General features: G+C 40.1%; 1 protein-coding gene across 1 annotated transcript in view; it reads left to right on the top strand.

Moving 5' to 3' along the window:
- Window positions 1–21,328, top strand: part of SLC26A7 (solute carrier family 26 member 7) — a 135,462-nt gene that overhangs the window by 70,442 nt on the left and 43,692 nt on the right. The window contains exon 5 of the mRNA XM_056111287.1: window positions 18,796–18,948. Within this exon, the coding sequence (XP_055967262.1) occupies window positions 18,796–18,948 (153 nt within the window). The remainder of the gene's footprint in view (window positions 1–18,795; window positions 18,949–21,328) is intronic.

Genomic DNA, 21,328 nt, shown 5'->3' with positions numbered 1-21,328 from the left:
TATCTTTAGAGTTTGTTTCCTTGGAAGGTCAATTTTGAGCTGCCTGAACTGTCTTGGAAGTCAGACATTGCGACTTTCCAGGGCGGGGGGGAGGGGGGGATATTTTGTGAGTCCTCACACCCACACCGAAAGGGAATCTCATTTAGGCATTTCTTTTGCTAGGGTTGATTTTCGAAAAGCAGACTGAGTTGGTGATAGCGCCTCTGCTTTTTTTTTTTTTGCCCCAGTTGTCAAAGAACAGGTTCATTTTTTTTTTATCATTTTTTTTATTAGTGAAACACCATGAAGTACACTTATAGACTTATAAATTTTTGTGCTTGGGTTTCAGTTATACAATGATCAAGTACCCATCCCTCCACCAGTGCCCATCCTCCCCCACCACGGGTCCTAGCATCCCTCCCCCCCCATCCCCCCCCCCCCCCCCCCCCCCCGTCCCACCCTGCCGCTGTGGCAGGGCATTCCTCCCTGTTCTCTCTCTCTTCTTTTGGGTACTGTGTTTTGCCAGAGAGGCATTGAGTGGCAGTCATGTTTGGTCTATAGACCACTTTTAGCATGTCTCTCCCACCCTGGGAGGGTCTTCACAACACCCTTTATTTGGTGCTCTCTTCTCTATCTGAGCTTCCTTCTCACCTAGCACGTGTGAGCGCCTCTGCTTTGTGTTGATAAAAACCTAAGAAAAGCTGCTTTTGCTTTTCAATGTCACAGTCCTGTTCTCTTCTATAGTTAGGTCAGAGGAAGCTTTGGTTCTTTGCTAACATTTTAAAGTGAATAATATTGCAGTGGCGATGATGAAAATTGTGGGGATCCAAGCATTGTATAAGAAATAAAACTGTGGGGTGTTGGAAAGATAGCAGAAGGACTAAGGTACAGTCTGAGGATATGACTGCTAAGACCAATGTGGAATCCTGGGCTCCAAAACGGTACCTGCTATGTTGTACTGTTTCTTGGCCTGACTATATGCTTTCAGAAAGCTGCTTGTGCAAATGAGAGATAAAGAATGTCACTGGTCTACCTTATAAAATTAATCAATGTGTACAATAGTTGATACTTTTACATAATAGGCCAGTTACCACTCCTAACACAGAGTCATTTAAAATTCCTTTTTTTTTCCTTTTTAAAAATAAGGGTTGGCCGGGGCTGGAGCTGTAGCATAGTGGGTAGGGTGTTTGCCTTGCACGCTGCTGACCTGGGTTTGATCCCCAGCATCCTATATGGTCCCAGAGCAAGACAAGGGTCAGTACTATCTGGACCTGCTGTAATATCTTTCTCGCCCCATATGGCTATTTTTTAAAAAATTTTTATTAGTGAGACATCCTGAGGTACAGTTGCAGACTTACAAATTTTTGTGCTTGGGTTTCAATTATACAATGATCAAATACCCACCCCTCCACCAGTGCCCATTTCCCACCACCACGGATCCCAGTATCCCTTCCACCCTCCATTCCCCCACCCACCCTGCCTCTGTGGCAGGGCATTCCCTTTTGTTCTCTCTCTCTTGTTGGGTGTTGTGGTTTGCAAAAGAGGCAATGGGTGACAATCATGTTTGATCTATAGTCTACTTTCAGCATGCTTCTCCCATCCTGGGAGGATCCTTCCAATATCTTCATTTGGTGTTCCCTTCTCTATCTGAGCTCCCTTTTCCTCTAGCATGTGTGGTTGGCCTCCGAGCCATGGAGTAAAATTCCTGGTACTAATCTCGGCCATTGTTGGGTGTTAGTCTCCTATTTTGTTACTCTATGTTCTCCAGATGAATGCAGTCTTTCTATGTCTATCCCTTTCTTTCTGAGTCATTTCGCTTAACATGATACTTTCCATGTAGTACCACTTGTATGTAAATTTCATGGCTTTTCTAACAGCTACATAGTACTCCATTGTGTAACTATACCAAGGCATATTGCTATTTTTAAAAGTACTATTTAAGTAATGTAACTCTTTAATTTTTTCTATGCATATTTGAAATAAGATAAAGCTGGGCAATAAAAAAGCCATATCCCTCTTGCTAAATTATAAAGATAACTAAGATTTATAAATTTATAACTAAGATTCATAAACTCTTTTGAAATCAAATATATCTGCAATTAATAAAAGTTGGTCATTTGAATTGAATCAATATTAGTGGTTTTTTTTCATGGTTATGGGAGCCTAATTTTATCTTATTTTATTTTTTTATGTTTTTTTTTAAATTTTTTGAAATGGAGCCCATGAGGTGCAGTTACAGACTTACAAACTTTCAATATTAGTGTTTTTATCCATGTTAAACCTCAAAGCAGCTATAAACCTATATCATTGTCATCCCATTGTTCATCGATTTCCTCAAGCAGGCACCAGGAATGTCTCCATTCGACCTAGCCCTGAGATTTTAGCAAGTGCCACATTAGAGGCTCCTTCAGGGTCAGGGGAATGAGACCCATCATTGTTATTGGGTTTTGGCATATCGAATATGCCACGAGGAGCTTGCCAGACTCTGCCGTATGGGTAGAATACACTCAGTAGCTTGTCAGATTCTCCAAGAGTGAAAACTAGACATTAAGAGGTCCTGCGGCCACCAGTGTGGCCGCGCACTTCCAGGAACTGGGTTTTATAGTTCCTGGGTCTTGGCCGTTGATGGGATAACATGGTGCTGGGGGCAGTTGGTGGTTGTAACACCTACTACACTGGAAGATGGGACATCTGGGTGGAGGAGGCCCAGTCCTTATCCGAGCAGGCTTGGAGACCTCAGCCTGGGGTCCCACATACCTGGGTTCCTCTGCTGGTTCCTTCACGTGTGAGGCTTGTCCGAGCATGTAGAGAGTGGTCTTAAGCATGGCTGTAGCTGGGTTTCAGAAGTCTTCAGCTGCTGGGGCTCTGCTCAGGGAGGGGAGTGAAACTCAACCCCCTCCCCTCCAAGGGGCCCTAGTGGGGACAGCCAGGTGCGGGGGCAGGAGACTCAATAGCTATAAACCTATTTACTATAAAATATAAATAGTACAACAGTGCATGTTTAAATAACTAGAACTAATATTATAAACATCTCTTAAGACTGTGTTTCAAGGGTTAATTCATTTGTTCCTGTCACTTTTCTCCTGGTTTTTGGATTGTGCTCAGGCTTACTCCTGGCTCTGCACTCAGGGATCATTCCTGGCAGATTCTGAGGGACCGTGTGTGGAATGGGGGATAGAACCCAGGTCGGCCACATGCAAGGCTAGTGGCTGTACTATTTCTCCAGTCCTGTTCCTGTCATTTTTGAATGTTCAACTACTTGCTGGTAGAGTGCATGCTTCTCACATATGAGGTAGTGTTCCATTCCTTGCACTTCTCCCCTCAAATATGTCTGAGAGTTCACACCCCCGATAAGAGGGAAAAGTATAGTCTTCCTAGAATTAAAATCAATTTAATTGGGAAATGATGACATATTTCTAATTAGAAAGGATATTTTCCCTAAAGGCATAATAAAAATTGCAAAAATTCCTAGTTCGTATTAGCACATGTGGACTTCTTTGAGATGGCGTCAGTGTCTCAGCCTTTAGCAGCCGATGATGAATTTGGCAAAGCTAACTTCACTGGCCTGACATTATGTGAGTCCTGTTATAAATAATTATGTACAGTTTTGTACAGTAAGTCCAAGAGCACCAGGCAAGTTTGGCAATATTTTCAACTACCCTTCTTGGACTCTTTATTTCCTCCTTAAAACTGGGAGAATTTCATAAGTGGAAAGCAGTTTATTTTTCCACCTTTATCCCTAAAACACTAGCAAAGTACTTTTGTAGCTTGTTCACTGCTGGAGTCTGAAAATCAGGAACCGGGGATTTTCATGAAATGGGATAGAAACATTAGAAGAAAATGAGAGCCAAGGAAACGTTGTCTTTTATAGAGAATGAGATCACAATTAAATATGTACAAATGAGGTTTATATGTGGGGAGCAAATCTACTTTGAAGACATAAGCCCATTGGGATTTTTGAATTAAGAACATGCTTTGGTGGTTTATGAAAGCCCACATTCTCTTCACAGTTATTGTGACATTTCTATTGTGAATTGCAGTCGGTTCCATATACACTGAAAAATGGACAGAATAAACCGAAAAGGAGAGAACAGGACTATTCTTCTGCAGCTTGATTCAATCAGTGATGCAGGGGAGAGAAAATGTGGCATGCTTAATTTGGACATGGAACAATTATATGGGAATTTATAACAAAGATTACTTTAAAACTCTCCAACTGAGGGCCAATATTTTTGTAATTCAACCATCTTATACTACGATTTCTCCATCCCCCACAGTACGGTGAAAAAAAATGCGTCACCGCAAAATCCAGAGCTCAAGTAATTCAAATTAAACTCAGTTTCTAAACAAGGGATGGCTGGGTGCCACCGCTGGCCTTGGCATGATGGGTTGTAGATTTGTCCAACTGAGTTCCATGTCGCATGTTGTCTCAAGCCATTAACAATACCATACTTCCTCTAGAACACATTTTGGTTGGAGATTTAATTTATCCCAAGAAGCAGTAATGATTGGATTTATTCCTAATGTGAGAAGCAGTTATTTATCAGCAATTTCATATGAATGATTTTGAGAAAGAGAAAGTGCCGTCTTTTTCCTTTTTTCCCCCTTTTTGCGGGACTCTGTTTGAACTCATGAATATTGTACAGCTCAGGCTGGGCTTTCATTTTAATACTACTATGGTTTTTCTATTTGTGTGTGCTGTTTCTCAAAGTAGAGGGATTTGGGGAGTTTGGTCTTTAATATTATCTATCCTAAAATGCTTAATGATATAATGGTACGTAAGCAAAGTTTATAGGAGATATCAAATTCTTAAGATGAGAGAGATCTTGTACCAACACCAATTTTGGAAGGATCAAAGATAGTTATGGGGTCTCTTTGAAGGAAACTAGATATTCTTAGAAGTGAAATTTAAATATAAATTGAAAGCACACTGGGGCAGAATGAGGACATAACTGGTCAGTGTGACTCATGTTTCAAGGCTTTAACTATGTGAAAGCTGCCTTCAAGAGAAATTTCAGGAGCAGTAAAAGACCTCAGAGAGTTGGATCAAATGGGAGGCTTCAACTCCCAAATACTAAGCTATGTAATCCCAGGTGAATTTAAAATCTACAGGTCAATGAGAAAATATTAGCATACTTTCTTGATTAAAGAAAAACTACAATAGATTTACTCAACAAATAATTATTGATCACTTCGTAGGCTTTAAAAAATAATAGGAAATAGCATCCTCGCTCTCATAGAACTTTATTATTGAGATATTGAGAATTATGAAATAGGAAATAAGGAAATAAATAAATTGGTAGATGTGATTATCCCAGATGGTGTTAGTGAAGGAAGGAGACCAGGTAGTACAATGGAAGGTGGATATTGTGATAGCATAGGGTGAATATAGTTGAGACCCATCTTCTTTTGAGAACTTAGATGAACCATTGTGTATGAGATATCGATCTGGAATGGGATCAGCAACTATTTCTGCTTTTCTAGATGGTGACGAGGTTTCAAGTTTTTCCTGTTCTTTCAATTCTAATGTACTTTTCTTCTCCCATCTGCTTATTGAGGGTACACAAAAAGGAATTAGTGTGAATGTGCTATAATTGTGTGAGAAAAAGCTATGGTCACTATGCATGGATTTTAATTTATTAATTTATTTTAATTTTATTTTAATTTATTAATTTAATTTATTAATTTATTGCAGTATCAGAATTCATTTATATTTAGTTTCACTGGGTTTTTCTGCTAATTTTTTTAAAATAAAATTCTTAATTTAAATTTTTACTTAAAAAATTTATTTGAAACATGGCAATTTTACAAAACCATTTGTGATAGGATTGCATGCATACTGTGTTCAGCAATACACCTTTGTTGTTTTAGGACCCACCCATTCAGCCCCTACACCCACTCTTGGCGAGTTTGTAGGATCTTCTCAGGTTTTGTTGCTTTTGGCCATTTGTTATTTTCTTATGATGTTTTTTATATCTCACGTATGTGAGATTATTCTTTATGTGTCCCTCTCCTTCTGACTGATTTCACTCAGCATGATACCCTTTAGTTCCATCCACTTAGCAGCAAATTGCATGATTTCATCTTTTCTTATAGCCAAGTGGTATTTCATTGTGTTTATATTACAACAGTTTCTTTATCTGATCGTCTGTTCTCGGACACTCAGATTGTTTCCAGATTTTGGCTCTTGTGAATAGTTACAGGGATTTTCGAATGAAGTTGGAAGATTTCATTGCTTCCCTGGACTGACATAATTCTGCTACTTACAGTCAAGGGTAAAGGTCAGAGGTGAGAGGAATTTGTCTTAAAAGCAACTAGTTGCTATTGATTTCATGGCTAGGCGCCAAATCAAATACTTCAAAGGGAGAGCATCGCTACTGCACAACCCAAGAGTAAAAAGGAACGCCATGTCATTAAGAAATTAACTTGCTGTGTTTAATGAGAACAGTGAGTGAAGCGTTAGTGACGTGATTAGTGTATTGATGCTAGGTCAGTTGAGGGAACCCAGACCAATGAGCTAACTTGCCTTCTGCCTGATGCCCCGGCGTAATCACTCTTTGGTTCTATCTCTGTAGAACTAGTACAGTAAGCGAGTTGATCTCTTTCTGCTTTAATTAATTTTTACAATGGAGGTCACAGTGATTCTCTGAGTGTGAATGTTTGTATTTGAAGAATACAATGTTATCCTACGGTAGCCATTGCCAAAGTGTCACCATGCCACTGTCCCTTCCCATGGACTGTAGATCCTTCCTGATCCTCCCTGCCATCCCCTTCATGGGGTTGGTAACTTCAGTTCTGTGATCAACGTCTAAGGAGTTGTTTTCATTAGACATTATCTATTATTTTGTATTTTATAAAGTAAATAAGTAAGTAAGTAAAGGCCCTCCCGTTGATCATTGATTTGCTCGAGCGGGCCCAGTAACGTCTCCATTGGAAACTTTGTTGTTACTGTGTTTGGCATATCAAATACGTCACGGGGAGCTTGCCAGGCTCTGCCGTGCGGGCGAGATACTCTCGGTAGCTTGCCGGGCTCTCTGAGAGGGGCGGAGGAATCGAACTCGGGTCGGCCATATTCACATTTAATTTTATTTTGCATTTTAAATGTTAGCTCTTCTATAGATGGCATAAGAGTGAAGTCTTATCTCTCTCTGAAGTAGTTACTCAACATGGTGACCTCCGGGTCTGTCCATATTGTAGGCAAAGGCAAGATTTCATGGTTTCCTACAGCTAAGGTACATGCATATCTAAGCCCACTTGTACACTCTAAGGGCTTCCTGTCTCTGAGGAGCATCTTCTAGACTCGACCATGCCAAGCACTGTAGGTGAAATCCTTAACACAACAGGATGGGTTTCCTCTGTCAGCTCCCTGTGGATTCTAGGCGGGATCTTCTTGCTGCCTTTTCATGCAGTGGTCTCTCTGTTTGAGTGACATCTTCAGTGTCTTCATGCTTACCTGAATCTCTCTCTATTTCTCTCTCTCTCTTTTTATTTATTTATTGAATCACAGTGAGAACAGTCACAAAGACTTTCAGTTCAAGTCTCGGTCGGTCATACAATGATCAAACACCCGTCCCTTCGCCAGTGCACATTTTCCACCACCAAGAACTCCGGTATATGCCCCCTCCAACCAACCCCCCCCCCCCCCGCCTGTGTGGCAGATTTCCACTTTACACACACACACTCTCTCTCTCTCCTTTGATTACATTCAATATTACAACAAAAGACCCAACATTATTATTTGGAATTTTCCCCAACATTCAATCCTGCCAAAAAGATATCATTAGATAATTTGTTTTCTATTGCTGATTATGAAGAGCATATGATGTTGTGTGTCTACAATAGTGGCCACACGAATTTGGATTTCTAATATTTTAGTAATAAACCTAGACGGATTACTGCCAGAAGTCCCTGGGTTCCGAGATTGGTTTGTGTACCTCTGGGATCAGGGTCGTTCAGAAGCCGGAGGAGGCATTTGAGGGTGGAAATCCGGAGCATTGTCGTGGCGGGGAGCAAAGCCGATTCCACCCCCCATCCCACGAGGCCCCACATGCCTCGTAAATGCAGTCTCATACCTGGCTGTTCATTAGACTCTAAAAGATATAGGCCACCGTGCCGCCGCAAGGGGGGACAGGCGGAGGGACAGACACTTTTTCCCCTCCCAGGGTAGCATAGCACCATAGTTAAATGCACAGTCCAGATGCATTTCGGTTGGGCATTATATTTTGCTCAGATTTCCCCACCACCATTCAACCCTGTTTTTCAGGGACAAACACTAGAACATTTACTTTCCACTGATCACTTTGCATATCAGGAAATGTCATGTGGCCGCATAAGCGTAAGCGGCCGTGTGGTTCGGAAAATAGTCCTGGTGCCTGCATACCAGAGCCATGCTTGTAGAAGCTCATGGTCACTGGGATTCCATTGGGAGAAGGCAGGAAGACAGCATCTACCCCATCTGGAATCTCCCGGTGATATTGGCTCAGTACGGGGCCCAGAGAATTCTTTGAGAGTTGTGGAGCCCACCAGCTGGTTTTCTTCGCTGCTTTGTGCTTTAAGATGGTGCTGGGGGTGGGTTGTGAGCATGATTTCCAGAATCAGAGGTTGCCTGGGAACCGGGGTGGTCCCCACATGGTTCAGACAATAGTCCTGGTGCCCACGTACCAGAGCCATGCTTGTAGAAGTGCATGGTCACCGGGATTCCATCAGGAGAAGGTGGGGAGACAGCATCTACCCCATATAGGACCTCCTGGTGATATTGGCTCAGTACGGGCCCGGAGAATTCTCCGGGAGTTGTGGAGTCCACCAGTTGGTTTTCTTTGCTGCAGTGTGCTGTAAGATGGCGCTGGGGGCAGGGTGGGTCTTTCTCTTTTTTAAATGGTTTTTGGGCCGTCCCTCGCAGTGCTCAGCGCTTACTTCTGGCTACACTCAGGACTGATTCCTGCTGGGCTGGGGATTGAACTGGGGTCGTCTACTTGCAAAGCAAATTTCCTACCCTCTTTCCTATCACTCTGCTCCGAGTGAATCTCTCCTTTGTATAAGAACAATGGTCGGATCTTACAGAGCCTCTTCTAGGGACTTCGTTTTAATACAATTGCTTCATTAGGGTTCTGTCCCCAAATATAGTCACATTATAAGATATGGAAGATTCAGGCAGGCTTCAGCATATGATTAGGTGAGCACGAAGTATACAGTGCCCTCTCTGATTCGTCTCTGAGTGAGAGGTATTTGACTTGGTCACTATATTGGTATCATGTTCTGTAACAGATTAACACAGACCTGTTAATTCTGGTTAAGGAACACAGAAATTTATTCTCACACTTTGGGAGGTGAGGAGTTTAATATCAATGTGTTAGTGGGGACAGCCTACTCTGAGGATGGAAGGAGAATTTCTTCCTTGCCTATTTTAGGTTCTGGTAACTTCCAACCTTCCCTGGCTGAGAACTATGTTTTCCTAAACTCAGTCCTTGTCTCTTGTCTCCACGCAGCCTCTTCTCTGTGTTGTGTTGCTCTTGTCTCTCTTATAGGAGCATCACTGAAATACTTGTCTGTTCACAGATTATGTGAAACATGTCTCTGACCCAAATTGGAATACACAATAACAAGCATGTATGAATGTTATTTCTTTTTTTGGAGACAGCCTTGGTTTTGTGGTTGTTGACTAACTCAAGTTACCTGTTGCAGATTAGGACTTAGGGATTACACATTAGCACTTTACTATCCTCGATGTAGAAGTGAGCTTGCATTTATCAAAGGTCATTTATCATACTACTGCTCTTGTTTCTCTAGAGAAACACAAATTTTATGATAGATTCTTCATTTGGAGAAAGCACAGGGAATGGTGAATAATAATATTCAAGAGTTCACATTCTCTATGGATGGAAAAGCATGTTAAAGTATTTGATGTGATTTTTTTTAGATAGTTAAAAAAATCTTGGCATCACCACTTCTGAAGAATCATGACTTAAAGTTGTACACTTAAATATTAGCACTGTCCTCCTGTTGTTCATTGATTTGCTCGAGCGGGCACCAGTAATGTCTCTATTGTGAGGCATATCGAATACACTGTTTCTGTTTTTGGCATATCAAATACACCATGGGGAGCTTGCCAGGTTCTGCTGTGCAGGTGGGATACTCTCGGTAGCTTTCCGGGTTCTCCAAGAGGGAAGGAGGAATCAAACCTGGGTCAGCCGCATGCAAGGCAAATGCCCTACCTGCTGTGCTACCGCTCCGGTTCCTTAAATGATCCGAGTCACGGCACACTTAAATATTAGAATTATTATTTTTATCATGACGATTTCATCATAGTAAAATCCCAAAGCTACAAAAATGCTGGTGATAAAGGGAGATTTATTGAATTAAAAGATTTCTAGATATTCAAGGATTGAGCAGAAAATCTACTCGATAACACTTGTTAATATATATAAACATTTACAATCATTTTCTTGCTTTGTAAATTTAACTGTGGACACAATTTAAACTTTTCTCTCTTTTTTTTTTTCTTTTTGGGTCACACCTGGCAATGCACTGGAGTTATTCCTGCCTCTGCACTCAGGAATTACTCCTGGCGGTACTTGGGGGACCATATGGGATGCTGGGAATTGAACCCGGGTTAGCTGCGTGCAAGACAAACGCCCTACCCACTGTGCTATCTCTTTAGCCCCCTAGACTTTTCTTAAATGTAGGTATTTCTCTTTTGGACCTTGCCAGAATTCCAATAATATTTGTTGAATGAAAAAAATATTCAAAGTGTGTGATCTATTTCTCTTTTTATTTTAAATAAAACTTAAATTTTGTCATTTTGCCCCATTATTATAAAGTAATTTTATAATATAAATGATTAAAATAAGGCTGTTTATTATATAAAAATTACTTAAAATGTATTGCAATAGTAATATTAAGTTTTAGCCAAATCTCTTGCACATAATAAAGTCTCAGTGGATATGTTGAATAAATGAATAAACAACACATCTGAGTCTTAATGTATCCATATTTTTGATATGTTAAATCATTAGGTATTAAAGCTCCAATGTATATTGGTATTTTAAAATGAACTAACCAAACATTGCTAGTGAGTGAAAAAAGTCCAAGTCTGTCTTTTCCATTCTGCTTACTTAGGTTAATACCTACTTCTCTTTTTGGATTTATTTGTTTTATTTAGATGGAGAACTCTCCCAGGGAGTTTTGAGGGGACTCTAGGCCACTTGAAATAATACTTCACTAAATGGAATGAAGTTTAATACTCAGGCCCAAAAATTCAGAGCTGCTCAGGTCCTATACAGTCGAGGACCGCCAGGGCTATCCTTGGTGGTGTCTAGGATTCCCCATGGTACAACTGAAGTGTTTGCAGGGCCATGAGGTGTCCCAGATTAACTGAGTCCTGGACCCCTAATTTTTTATACCGTATCCATGTTATTGTAGTACTTATTGTTCACCAGACACTATTCTAGGATTAGGAATTCAACGGCCTAAAAAATGGGCAAAGAATTGTATAAATTCTCCAAGGGGTGGCCAGGGGGAGGCCTCGATGGCTCTTCCTCTCATCACCTGCCTTTGGGTGGGCCTGGGCTGCTCCCCCAGCCAGGACAGCCAGGGCCATGGGACAGATGGTGGAGAAAACGAGGGCCAATCTGGTTGGTTGATCAGATGCCGTTTATTCCATTCTCCCCATGCATCTGCCCCAGTCTCTCTGAGGCCCCCATTCTAGTCTCACACTTCCCTCATTCCCGTTTCCTCCTGTCTCTCCCGCTTATCTCTCCACGCTCCATCTTGTAGCCTGGGCTCTCTCTCTCTCTCCATGAACCTGCTCCTGTATTCTTCTACATTCTTCTCTCTCTGTCTCCCTTGCTAGTCTCATGGTCTATCTTGCCGCCCCGCTCTGTCTCCTCTCTCCAGCTCTCTCTAGCTCTCATTCAAAATCCCCAGCACTTTGGGCTGATACTGCACCCTGTCTGGTAGCCAAATCAACATAAGAAAACCCTTCCTAACTGCAAGGCTCAAAAGCTGAAACATCATCTAGGGGTAGTCCAAACCCCTTCCTGACTGCCCAGGGGCAAAATGCCTTTTCAGAGGTTTTTCTCCTTTCCTCAGTCCAACATCTTAATACTAGTTATTTTTGTATGGATACAGTAAGAATATTGAGGCTTGTAGGGCAGCTCTCCTGGGAACATCTTGCCACAGACTCAGACTACAATGTTCAGGTCAGATAAATCATTCCTAACCCTAGCAGGGTCCAAATCTAATTATTACTTCTTAGATCATGGCAGCATTTGTCCATGATGAAGTTCTTAACTTATAGTTAAGCATTACGGCGCTTTGGCCAGGCCCATCTCGATGCCAGGTAGCACGTAGTTTACCACTTGTCCTGGTTCCATCCAATCCCTTGTCAGGACCCTGCTTTGGGGGGGGTACTAAGAAGTAAAGACAGCTGAGGCTGTTAATATATATAAACATTTACAATCATTTTGTAAATGATTGTAAATGAGAGAACAGATGCCCAGGAGGAAAATATCATTGAGAGTCCTGTTACAAAAGCATAGCATATACTGTCTTCTAGTGTGCATACAAAAAGGATATTGCTCTGAATAAACTATGCAAAGGTCTCAGGGAGAAGAGAAAAACAATATTTACAAGTCAACAGAGCACAAAGAAAGAAGTTACAAATAATCACAGAGGAATGGGGGTACTGGGATGGGAGCAATCCAATAAACCTAAACTACCTGAGGCTATGCAGGAAGGACAAAACAGTGTAATCCTACAAAGAATAACCAAATCAATGAGAACACTTATTATTATAATAAATGGTATGTATGTAAATGTCTATTAACTGCTTCACAAAGGTCTCTTCCTGAAAAAAAAAATAAAACCACATATACATAGTGTGCATGCCATTTTCTTCCTTAAAATCTTCCAAACTTTGTGTTTCACACATACTAACATTTTTAGTTTTTAGTAAGCCATAATTAATGCTCCATTTTGTCCGCAGTTGATTTTAGAAAACCTGTGGAGCCACAAGCAGAAAGAAATAAAGAAAAATGAAAAATAATTATTTAATTCTATGAATAATAATTAACAATGGATTAAAGACTTGGACATAAAACCTGGAGTCATAAAACACACAGCAGAAAGTGCGGATGACAGACTCTTGGTTACTAACTGCCGAGTTGTCTTTAGGGACTTAACTCCAGTGACAACGGAAACAAAGCAAAATTAAATAACGGCATGACATTGTATTAAAAAGCTTTTTAGACAGCAAATGAAAGCAGAACAGGACAAGACAAAATGAAAAGAAACTTAGTGACTAGGAGAAAATACTTGAACAGCACCCATCAAACAAGAAGTGAATACCAAATATGTAAAAAACGCAGACGACGCTGTAGAGATCGAGAACTAGCCTGCGGAAAGATGTTCAACATTGCTAATCTTCAGGAAATTCAAATGAAAACAGCATTTGTAGATGTGACCTCACATCTGTGATCTGTGAGAATGATCGGTATTTAAAAGAAATCACTTATGTTGGTGCAGAGAGAAGGGAAATCTCAGGGTTAGAGTAATTGTATAGTGGAGAGGGCACTTGCTTTGAATGTCGCCAACCCAGATTCAATCTCTGGCATCACCTCTGGTCCTGGGAGGATGGATCTACCTGGAAGTATCTCTAAGTGTAGGGCCAGGAGTAAGCTTCGAGTCCTGCCAGTGTTCCCCCCCCACACACACACACTCTATTCCTCCCCCAAAAAAAGAGGGAAAAGGAGTTCTTTTAAACTCTTGATGTGAATGTAAATTGGTGCCTCCCCCTCCACTGCAAAAAGTGGCATGGAAATTCCTTTAAAAGATAAAAGTGGGCCAATAAATACCTCTATTGTGTATGGTCCAAAAATGATATAAAACTACTAATTCAAAAATATTCTCTTGTGTTCATGGCAAAGTTATTCACAATTATCAAGACATGAACACAATAAATACCTATCCATGGAGAAGGGACTAAAAAAATTGTATGTATCATTAATGGAGGCTGTTTAGCCATGAAAAAGGATGAAATCTTGTCTTTGAAGCAACAGCATAAATGGAACAGGAGGCATTAGGATGAGCCTAGAAAGTCAGAGAGTGAAAGATAATCACAAGATAGTTTATCTAATTCAATAAATATATAAAACAAACAAACAAGCTATTAAATAGAACAAAAATAAGAAACTGTTACAAAGTATGTGATGTATGGAGGGGAGAAAAGATGGGAGTGTACAAGAGTGGCCGAGATTAGTACCAGGAGTTTTTGCTCCATGGCTTGGAGGCCAGCCACACATTCTAGGGGAAAAGGGAGCTCAGATAGAGAAGGGAGCACCAAATAAAGGGTGTTGGGAGGATCCTCCCAGGATGGGAGAAGCATGCTGAAAGCAGACTATAGACCAAACATGATTGCCACTCAATGACTCTTTTGCAAACCACAGGACCCAAAAGGAGAGAGAGAACAAAAGGGAATACCCTGCCATAGAGGCAGGGTGGGATGGGGGTATGGGGGGTGGGTGGGATACTGGGACCCGTGGTGGTGGAAAATGAGCACTGGTGGAAGGATGGGTATTTGATCATTGTATAATTGAAACCCAAGCACAAAACTTTGTAAATCTACAACTGTACCTCATGGTGTTTCACTAACAACAATTTAAAAAAAAAGAAAAAGAATAGATAGGAGTGTAAATCTATATGGGTCAGGAAATAGAACCTTGGTGGTGGGAACATGGAGTTTCTGTACATATGCAGGTATGGAGTTGTAGTCTCAAACCTTTATAGCATTGCTAACCAGTGTTAAATCAGTGACATCTTAATCTTTTAAAATGGCGAATTTAAAGGACTATTATTATAGTCTCAAAATGAACTGAGTCATTTGTTAAACAGATTGGTCAGTTTCGATGATACAGCTTATTGAATTATCCTGAAAGATATAAATCATCCTTGCTGCTCTGTGGTCTGCTAAGTGAATGGTCATCCTTGGTAAGAATTTTTATTCCTTGAGGCGTATCATGAAACAGCATACTTAGATGATTGGACTTTACTTGAAATGCAAAACTTCCTGTGTGCTTTGCATGCCGAGGCTGATGTAAAATGAGCATATGTAAGCCTGTGTGTGTTTGTGTCCCCATCACTCTGCCGCCATCTATCCCCATATGTTACCCATCCCCTATGAGCCTGCTTTAACTGTGACTTCTCTGCGCGGGTCCACATGGCAGCCACTAGAATGAGTGCTCACCAGCCAATATTTTTACTGTGCTCTTCAGGCTGGTTGTAATGAATCTCTGTCCATCCCTTTTTCTTCTGGGGCGTCTTGTAGATGAGACAAGCTTTGCTCTACAAGCTTCTAAAACCCCAAGGGTTTTTCTCATTCCTTTCATTCTGGGGTGGTCATTTTTATTACTATAAACACATGTTTTTGAAATGCATATTATGACAAATTTGGTATGGCTTGGGGTTTTTTTTTTGTGTAATTCCTTATACAGGCACTTTTATAGCATGACTTTAATGTCATGAATAAAACAAAAGGAATAACTTTTGAATGTTTGTTTTTCTTTTTTCTAACAAGTCAACGTAATAGTATTCTTGATTTTCATCTTTGGTTCATGGTAAACTACCAGAGAGATAAGCATTTGGAAAAAATTCCTGGAACTCTCTAACCCTTTTCTGTATATATTCACTCAATAGGATTTTGGACTTTGATCCTGAACTTGAGCAAAAAGAGTAGTAGAAAAATGTTTGTGTTACATCATAGTCAGGAAAATTACCACTTGAATTTTAGCTGTGATGCTGTTCTGTCTGATTTTCTTTCCAAGTAGTATGTTATGAAATAAAATTTTTTGAATGAGATGACAAGTGAAACACTTAACTCCTAATTTATTCCTTGACGTATTGATTTTACAATTGGTCAATTTTTTTATTTTTGTTTTTATTTTAACTGTGTTGTCAAAGAGAATTTGGATTAACTGTAATGCCTCATCCCTTTCAGCCATTGAAGTTCAATTTTATTTTATCTGATTTAATTTATTTATTTTGGACTTGAACTTGCTGGCAGTACTCAAGAGCTACTCCCGATCAGTGATCAGAATGTTCTCCCCATGGGACCATATGATTGAACACAGGACCTCTCACATTCAAATCATGTTCTTAGCCCTTTGAACTATCTCCTCGGCTCAAAGCTCCATTTTAAATGAATTCATATTCTATTTTTGAAGGTATCATAATATTAATGATAATTTCAATCTATAGAATCCAGTTCTGATAGCCCCAGGCTTAAGTTATCATCCTGATCTCTGGGCCAAATAGGTTGAGTATTTAGATTAAAAAACTACTGAGTAGAACATTAGGAAATTATCTACATTAGGACTTCTTAAACTTTTTCAACTCATGACCCCATTTTCACCTACGAATTCTCACAGGACTGTGGGTATATAGATATCCAAAATAGTTCTGCAAATTAATCAGTTACTCTATGTAAAATTATCTCTGCCTTTAGTAATGTGGTCCCAACTGTGTGGCAACCCACGGTTTTAATTTTTTTTATGTTTTTTGGTTTCACCTGGCCATGCTCAAGGGTTATTCTTGGCGGTGCTCAGGGGATCATAAGGGATGCACAGAATCGAACCCAGGTCAGCCGTATGCAAGGCAAACACTCTTTCTGCTAGACTGTCTCATGAGCTCCATCAAACCACAGTTTTAAAAGCTTGAGTTTATCCAGGTTTTTTTAGATTCATTGTCTGGATCATATTTGGGTTCTCAACTTTTGCTCCTGATCAAATTATATTTGAAATATTCAATGAAAAGTGCAAAGAATACTAACAGTTTAGATTACTGTAGGAACAGTTTTATGTGTTAAAATGAAACTACTTTATATGATCTAAACCGAATTTAAAAAATATGCTCTAGCCATAAATTAAGTTTTCTTTTTTGAGGGGGAGGGTCTATAACGTACTTATGGGGCCTGGAGGTTTCTCCTAATGATATTCTACCAATGGAACCAGCAACTCAGTGCTAGGGGCTGAGAATGCAGCCCTTGGGGGTCTCCTGGTTTGTTTGCAGTGGAATTGGGAAGATCACGTGGTACCAGGAATCTTACCTGGGTTGCTATCCCCTGAACCATGTTCTGGCATTAGAAGTGTGGTTATAAAGATTAGATTCAGCAATTCTGATGTCAGAAGGCCTCAGAGAGAGGCACTTAAGGCCCACTTAAAACCTTGACATTTATACAAATGATTCATTTTCGTAAGAGAGACTATGGAAGGTTCAGACTAAGTTCAGACATCTTACACAAGGTGATTAACATTCCAGAGCTGATCACTTAAGTATAAAATTCTCTTCCATCAAACCATATTTGCGGGCCAGAGAGATAACAGGAAGGAGTTGACTTAATATCCTGCTTATTTCAGGTCTCAAATTTGATTCCTAGTGCCTGGGTGCTGCGTTTTGTCAAGTAGCCCTGGTGGCCCCATGTACCACTGGCCAGAGAATTATCATAACGCTGAGCTGGGGAGCTCTGAGAGTTTGCTGACTTGTTTAGTTTTATTTGGGGGGCCACACCCTTCAATGCTCAACTGCTTTCTTGCAAAGTCAGATTTTCCCAAGTTACCAAGATTGAGTATATCACACCTATGTATTATATAGTCTCCTAATATTTATTTATTTATTTATTTATTTATTTATTGCCACACCTGACAGTGCTCAGGGCTCAGTCCTGGCTCTGTGCTCAGGGTTCACTCCTGAACCCTGATGGTCAGGGGACCATCTGGGGTGCCAGGAATTGACACCACGGTGTCCACATGCAAGACATATGCCCTACCCACTGTCTTAGCCCTCTGACCCCAAAATCTTCTAAGTTTAAGGAAAAATTGATGTAGGAATAATTCCATAGACTTGCTTACCATTAAAAGTATTATTTTTCAGGAAGGTGTATATCCTTTCATCATATTTATAGTCTAGGTCTTTAAAGTGTGATATGGAGCAGAATATTTTCCCCAGGACTTCTCTATCATTTCCCTATCATTTCATTTCCCCCACAATCTCTAAGATGGATAATTACAATTTATCTTATGTGGGGATAGCACTCCCCGACACCAATACCTCTAAGACACATGAACTGTAGGTACTCCTACATCCTGCAAATTCATTGCTTCTATTAGAAATTCCTATGCCTGACCATAAATTCCAGGAATATCGAGTTTTAGCTAACTTGCTCATCACTGTAGACCCAAAACTAAGTCAAATGTTCGGTTTATAAACTAGGTGTATAAACTATGTGGTCATACAAACACACACACACACACACACACACATACAATTCTGAATGGATGAGAACACTAACGTTTTACAGGATGCCAAATACTTGATAGCAGTTAAACACTTAATTCTTAATTCCTTTTGTGTGGACCTTGTACATGTGTGTTTGATTCTGGGGTTTAAAGGTTCATTGTTAGTACCCTTAAAGTTCTCTTAATGACTAATCTGCATGAAACTAGCAATTTTTTAAATTATCTTTACCAATTTCCTTTGGGAAGAAGCTGGGAGAGTCGCTCACTCTAATAGTGCCCTCAAGTCAAAATGACAAAACTCCTGATTTTGATGAAAGAATCAGAAGAAGAGTAATTGTATGGATATTAATGAATTATTACACTTTCCCTAATATCAATGTTTACCTTCTGTATTCTTTCATGCTCCAGCATTCCCTCCCTCACCGCTTAAGGAAGATGTGCAAACATCACTCAATTCATTTGGGGCCAGATATTAAAACTGGAGTGTTATAGGTAACCCTGTATTTTGTTTATTTCTTTGCCATCATCACAGATTTATGCATATGTCTTTGAAAACATCAAGTCTGTTCGTCTGGAAGCGTTACTCCTATCCTCGCTAAGCATCGTGGTGCTTGTTCTGGTTAAAGAACTGAATGAACAGTTTAAAAGAAAAATTAAAGTTGTTCTTCCCATCGATTTGGTTTTGGTAAGTAGGAAATCAACATTTAGCGTGATGCCCTACAATATTTGCCAGTTACTGGGATAACCTGCAGAGGCTTGCTAAATTGTGTACAGTAACACACAGCAACTCCTGTCTCTCATTAAAGTCGAGCTAATTTGCGTGGCTATACATTAATGTAAGAACAGGAAACATTTTGAGTCAATAATTTCAAAAAAGGAGACACACACGTTTTCAATTTACACAGCATTTCTCATATGCTTGCAATTCTTTTTTACATAAATAAGAGAGGATATAGCCTCAGATTTTAAATAAGGAGACAGTTCTCATGGTGAGACTCAAAAAAGTCTCTGCCTAATTCCCCTAAAAGTCATAAAAGTCATACCATATCCTACTGATGGGGCATCTGTACAATAGGCAGAGGGATATTATCAATTGCAAAATGCTCACTTATAATCGGTAGGCTTACTGACACCTTTGTCAATGTCTTCATTTTGTTCTATTGAAAAGACTCTGATGCATTTCATTGGCCGTGACTGGTTTCTTTAATTATTTTTTGTATAGAACGTAGTAGTGTATTAACTTTGCTACTAGATCATATCCATTAAAATGTGCTTTGAAAATCTCAAAGCCTGCAAGAACTCTAATGGAAACCAAACAAACTATTACATTGATAATGAAATGTTCACACAACCCCAGTACTCTTCATTAATTGCCTCTAGTTGTTTTTAACGGTTTTTGGATTGTACATGTTTATGACTAATGGTATGTACATAATTACACCTGTTAAAATATTACTTCACCCTATTGAACTTGGGTTACGTTTACGTAACATTCACACACTGGAAATTGAGGAGTCTGACTCATCACTCTATAACTAAGATGAATGACTTCTCTTGTGTGATTTGTGTGCTTGATAATTTGTGAGCTTTTCAACATGTATGTTGTGTATTTAAAATAAATCATAGTGTATCTGAGTAGAGCATACTGTCCTTATTAGTAGCTTCAGAACCATGAAGCATATGATTTTATTCCAAAGTCTTATAGATATTAAGACATGCTTATTATGTTTTGGTAAGTTTTATTACATGCTTCACAAAAGCAAAAACTAAAAATAACCTTAGGGAAGGCCTCAGAACTCATAATGAAGTATTTGCTTATTCCTTGCAAAAAAGAGTAAACATGATCCTAATAGTTAAACAAAAGGTAATCTTTATGCAATGCTGCCCTATAATACTTGCAAAACACCAAAGCAAAGGTACTCATGTCCCAACCTTAAAAGTTATAGAGCAAAAGTTAAATAGTGTAGATATGTTTGCTACTTTGACAAAGGCTCTTTAATGCTACCCTGAAGCCAGATTTGAGTAGGAAAATCTCTTCCTTCCTTTGATCGCTGCCAAAAAGTGGCTGCATGGGTAGGATGAACTCCTTGGCCTACCCTCTTCCCATTTTTCCTCTAGCTACTATATAAAGGGGTCTCAGAGGTATGTGAATACTTGCATCAGTGTCCAAGTTCTAGCCACACCTACTTCTTCCACTGCTCTACTTATCGCTCAGCCTTTTCCTGGGTTCCCAGAGACCAGGGCTTGGGAAAATTTACTGGACAATGGCAAGGGCTAACTTGGGCAGAAACTGACATGTTCCAGAGTATTCAGATTGTGACCTCCAGGAAAAGGAATCTAGGTGTGAGGTGGGTACATCTCCTGCCCTCTCTCTAGTCTTCTGGAGAGGACCCCATTTGAAAGAGGATTAGATTAGAGCCTTAAAAAAATCGGATTAGTACCAGGAATTTTGCTCCATGACTTGAAGGCCAGCCACACGTTCTAGGTGAGAAGGAAGCTCAGATAGAGAAGAAAGCACCAAATAAAGGGTGTTGTGAAGACCCTCCCAGGGTGGGAGAGTCATGCTAAAAGTAGTCTATAGACCAAACATGATTGCCACTCAATGCCTCTCTGGCAAAACACAGTACCCAAAAGAAGAGAGAGAGAACAAGGGGGAATGCCCTGCCACAGCGGCAGGGTGGGACGGGGGGGGGGGGGGAGGGATGGGGGGTGGGAGGGTTGCTAGGACCCGTGGCGGGGGAGGATGGGCACTGGTGGAGGGATGGGTACTTGATCATTGTATAACTGAAACCCAAGCACAAAAATTTAGAAGTCTATAAGTGTACTTCATGGTGTTTCACTAATAAAAAAAATGATAAAAAAAAATCGGGGCTGTCTGGGGAAACATCTGTCTCGCCTGAGTCTTAGGGTATTGTTGTTCTCACTCTCAAATATAACACTTGAAATATTATGGAACAGGGACCAATGACTCATTTGATGAAGAGGCTTGACCATGTTAAAGACAGAGTAAGGAAGTAAGATATTGTCTAAAAGACTAGCTCAGCTGCTGGGATTTCTGATTTTTT

The sequence above is a fragment of the Sorex fumeus genome, unplaced genomic scaffold, assembly GCF_029834395.1.
Source record: "Sorex fumeus unplaced genomic scaffold, SorFum_2.1 ptg000002l, whole genome shotgun sequence".
NCBI lineage: Eukaryota > Metazoa > Chordata > Mammalia > Eulipotyphla > Soricidae > Sorex > Sorex fumeus.
Note: the sequence above shows the minus strand (reverse complement) of the source record. Positions and strands in the feature narration are given on the sequence as shown.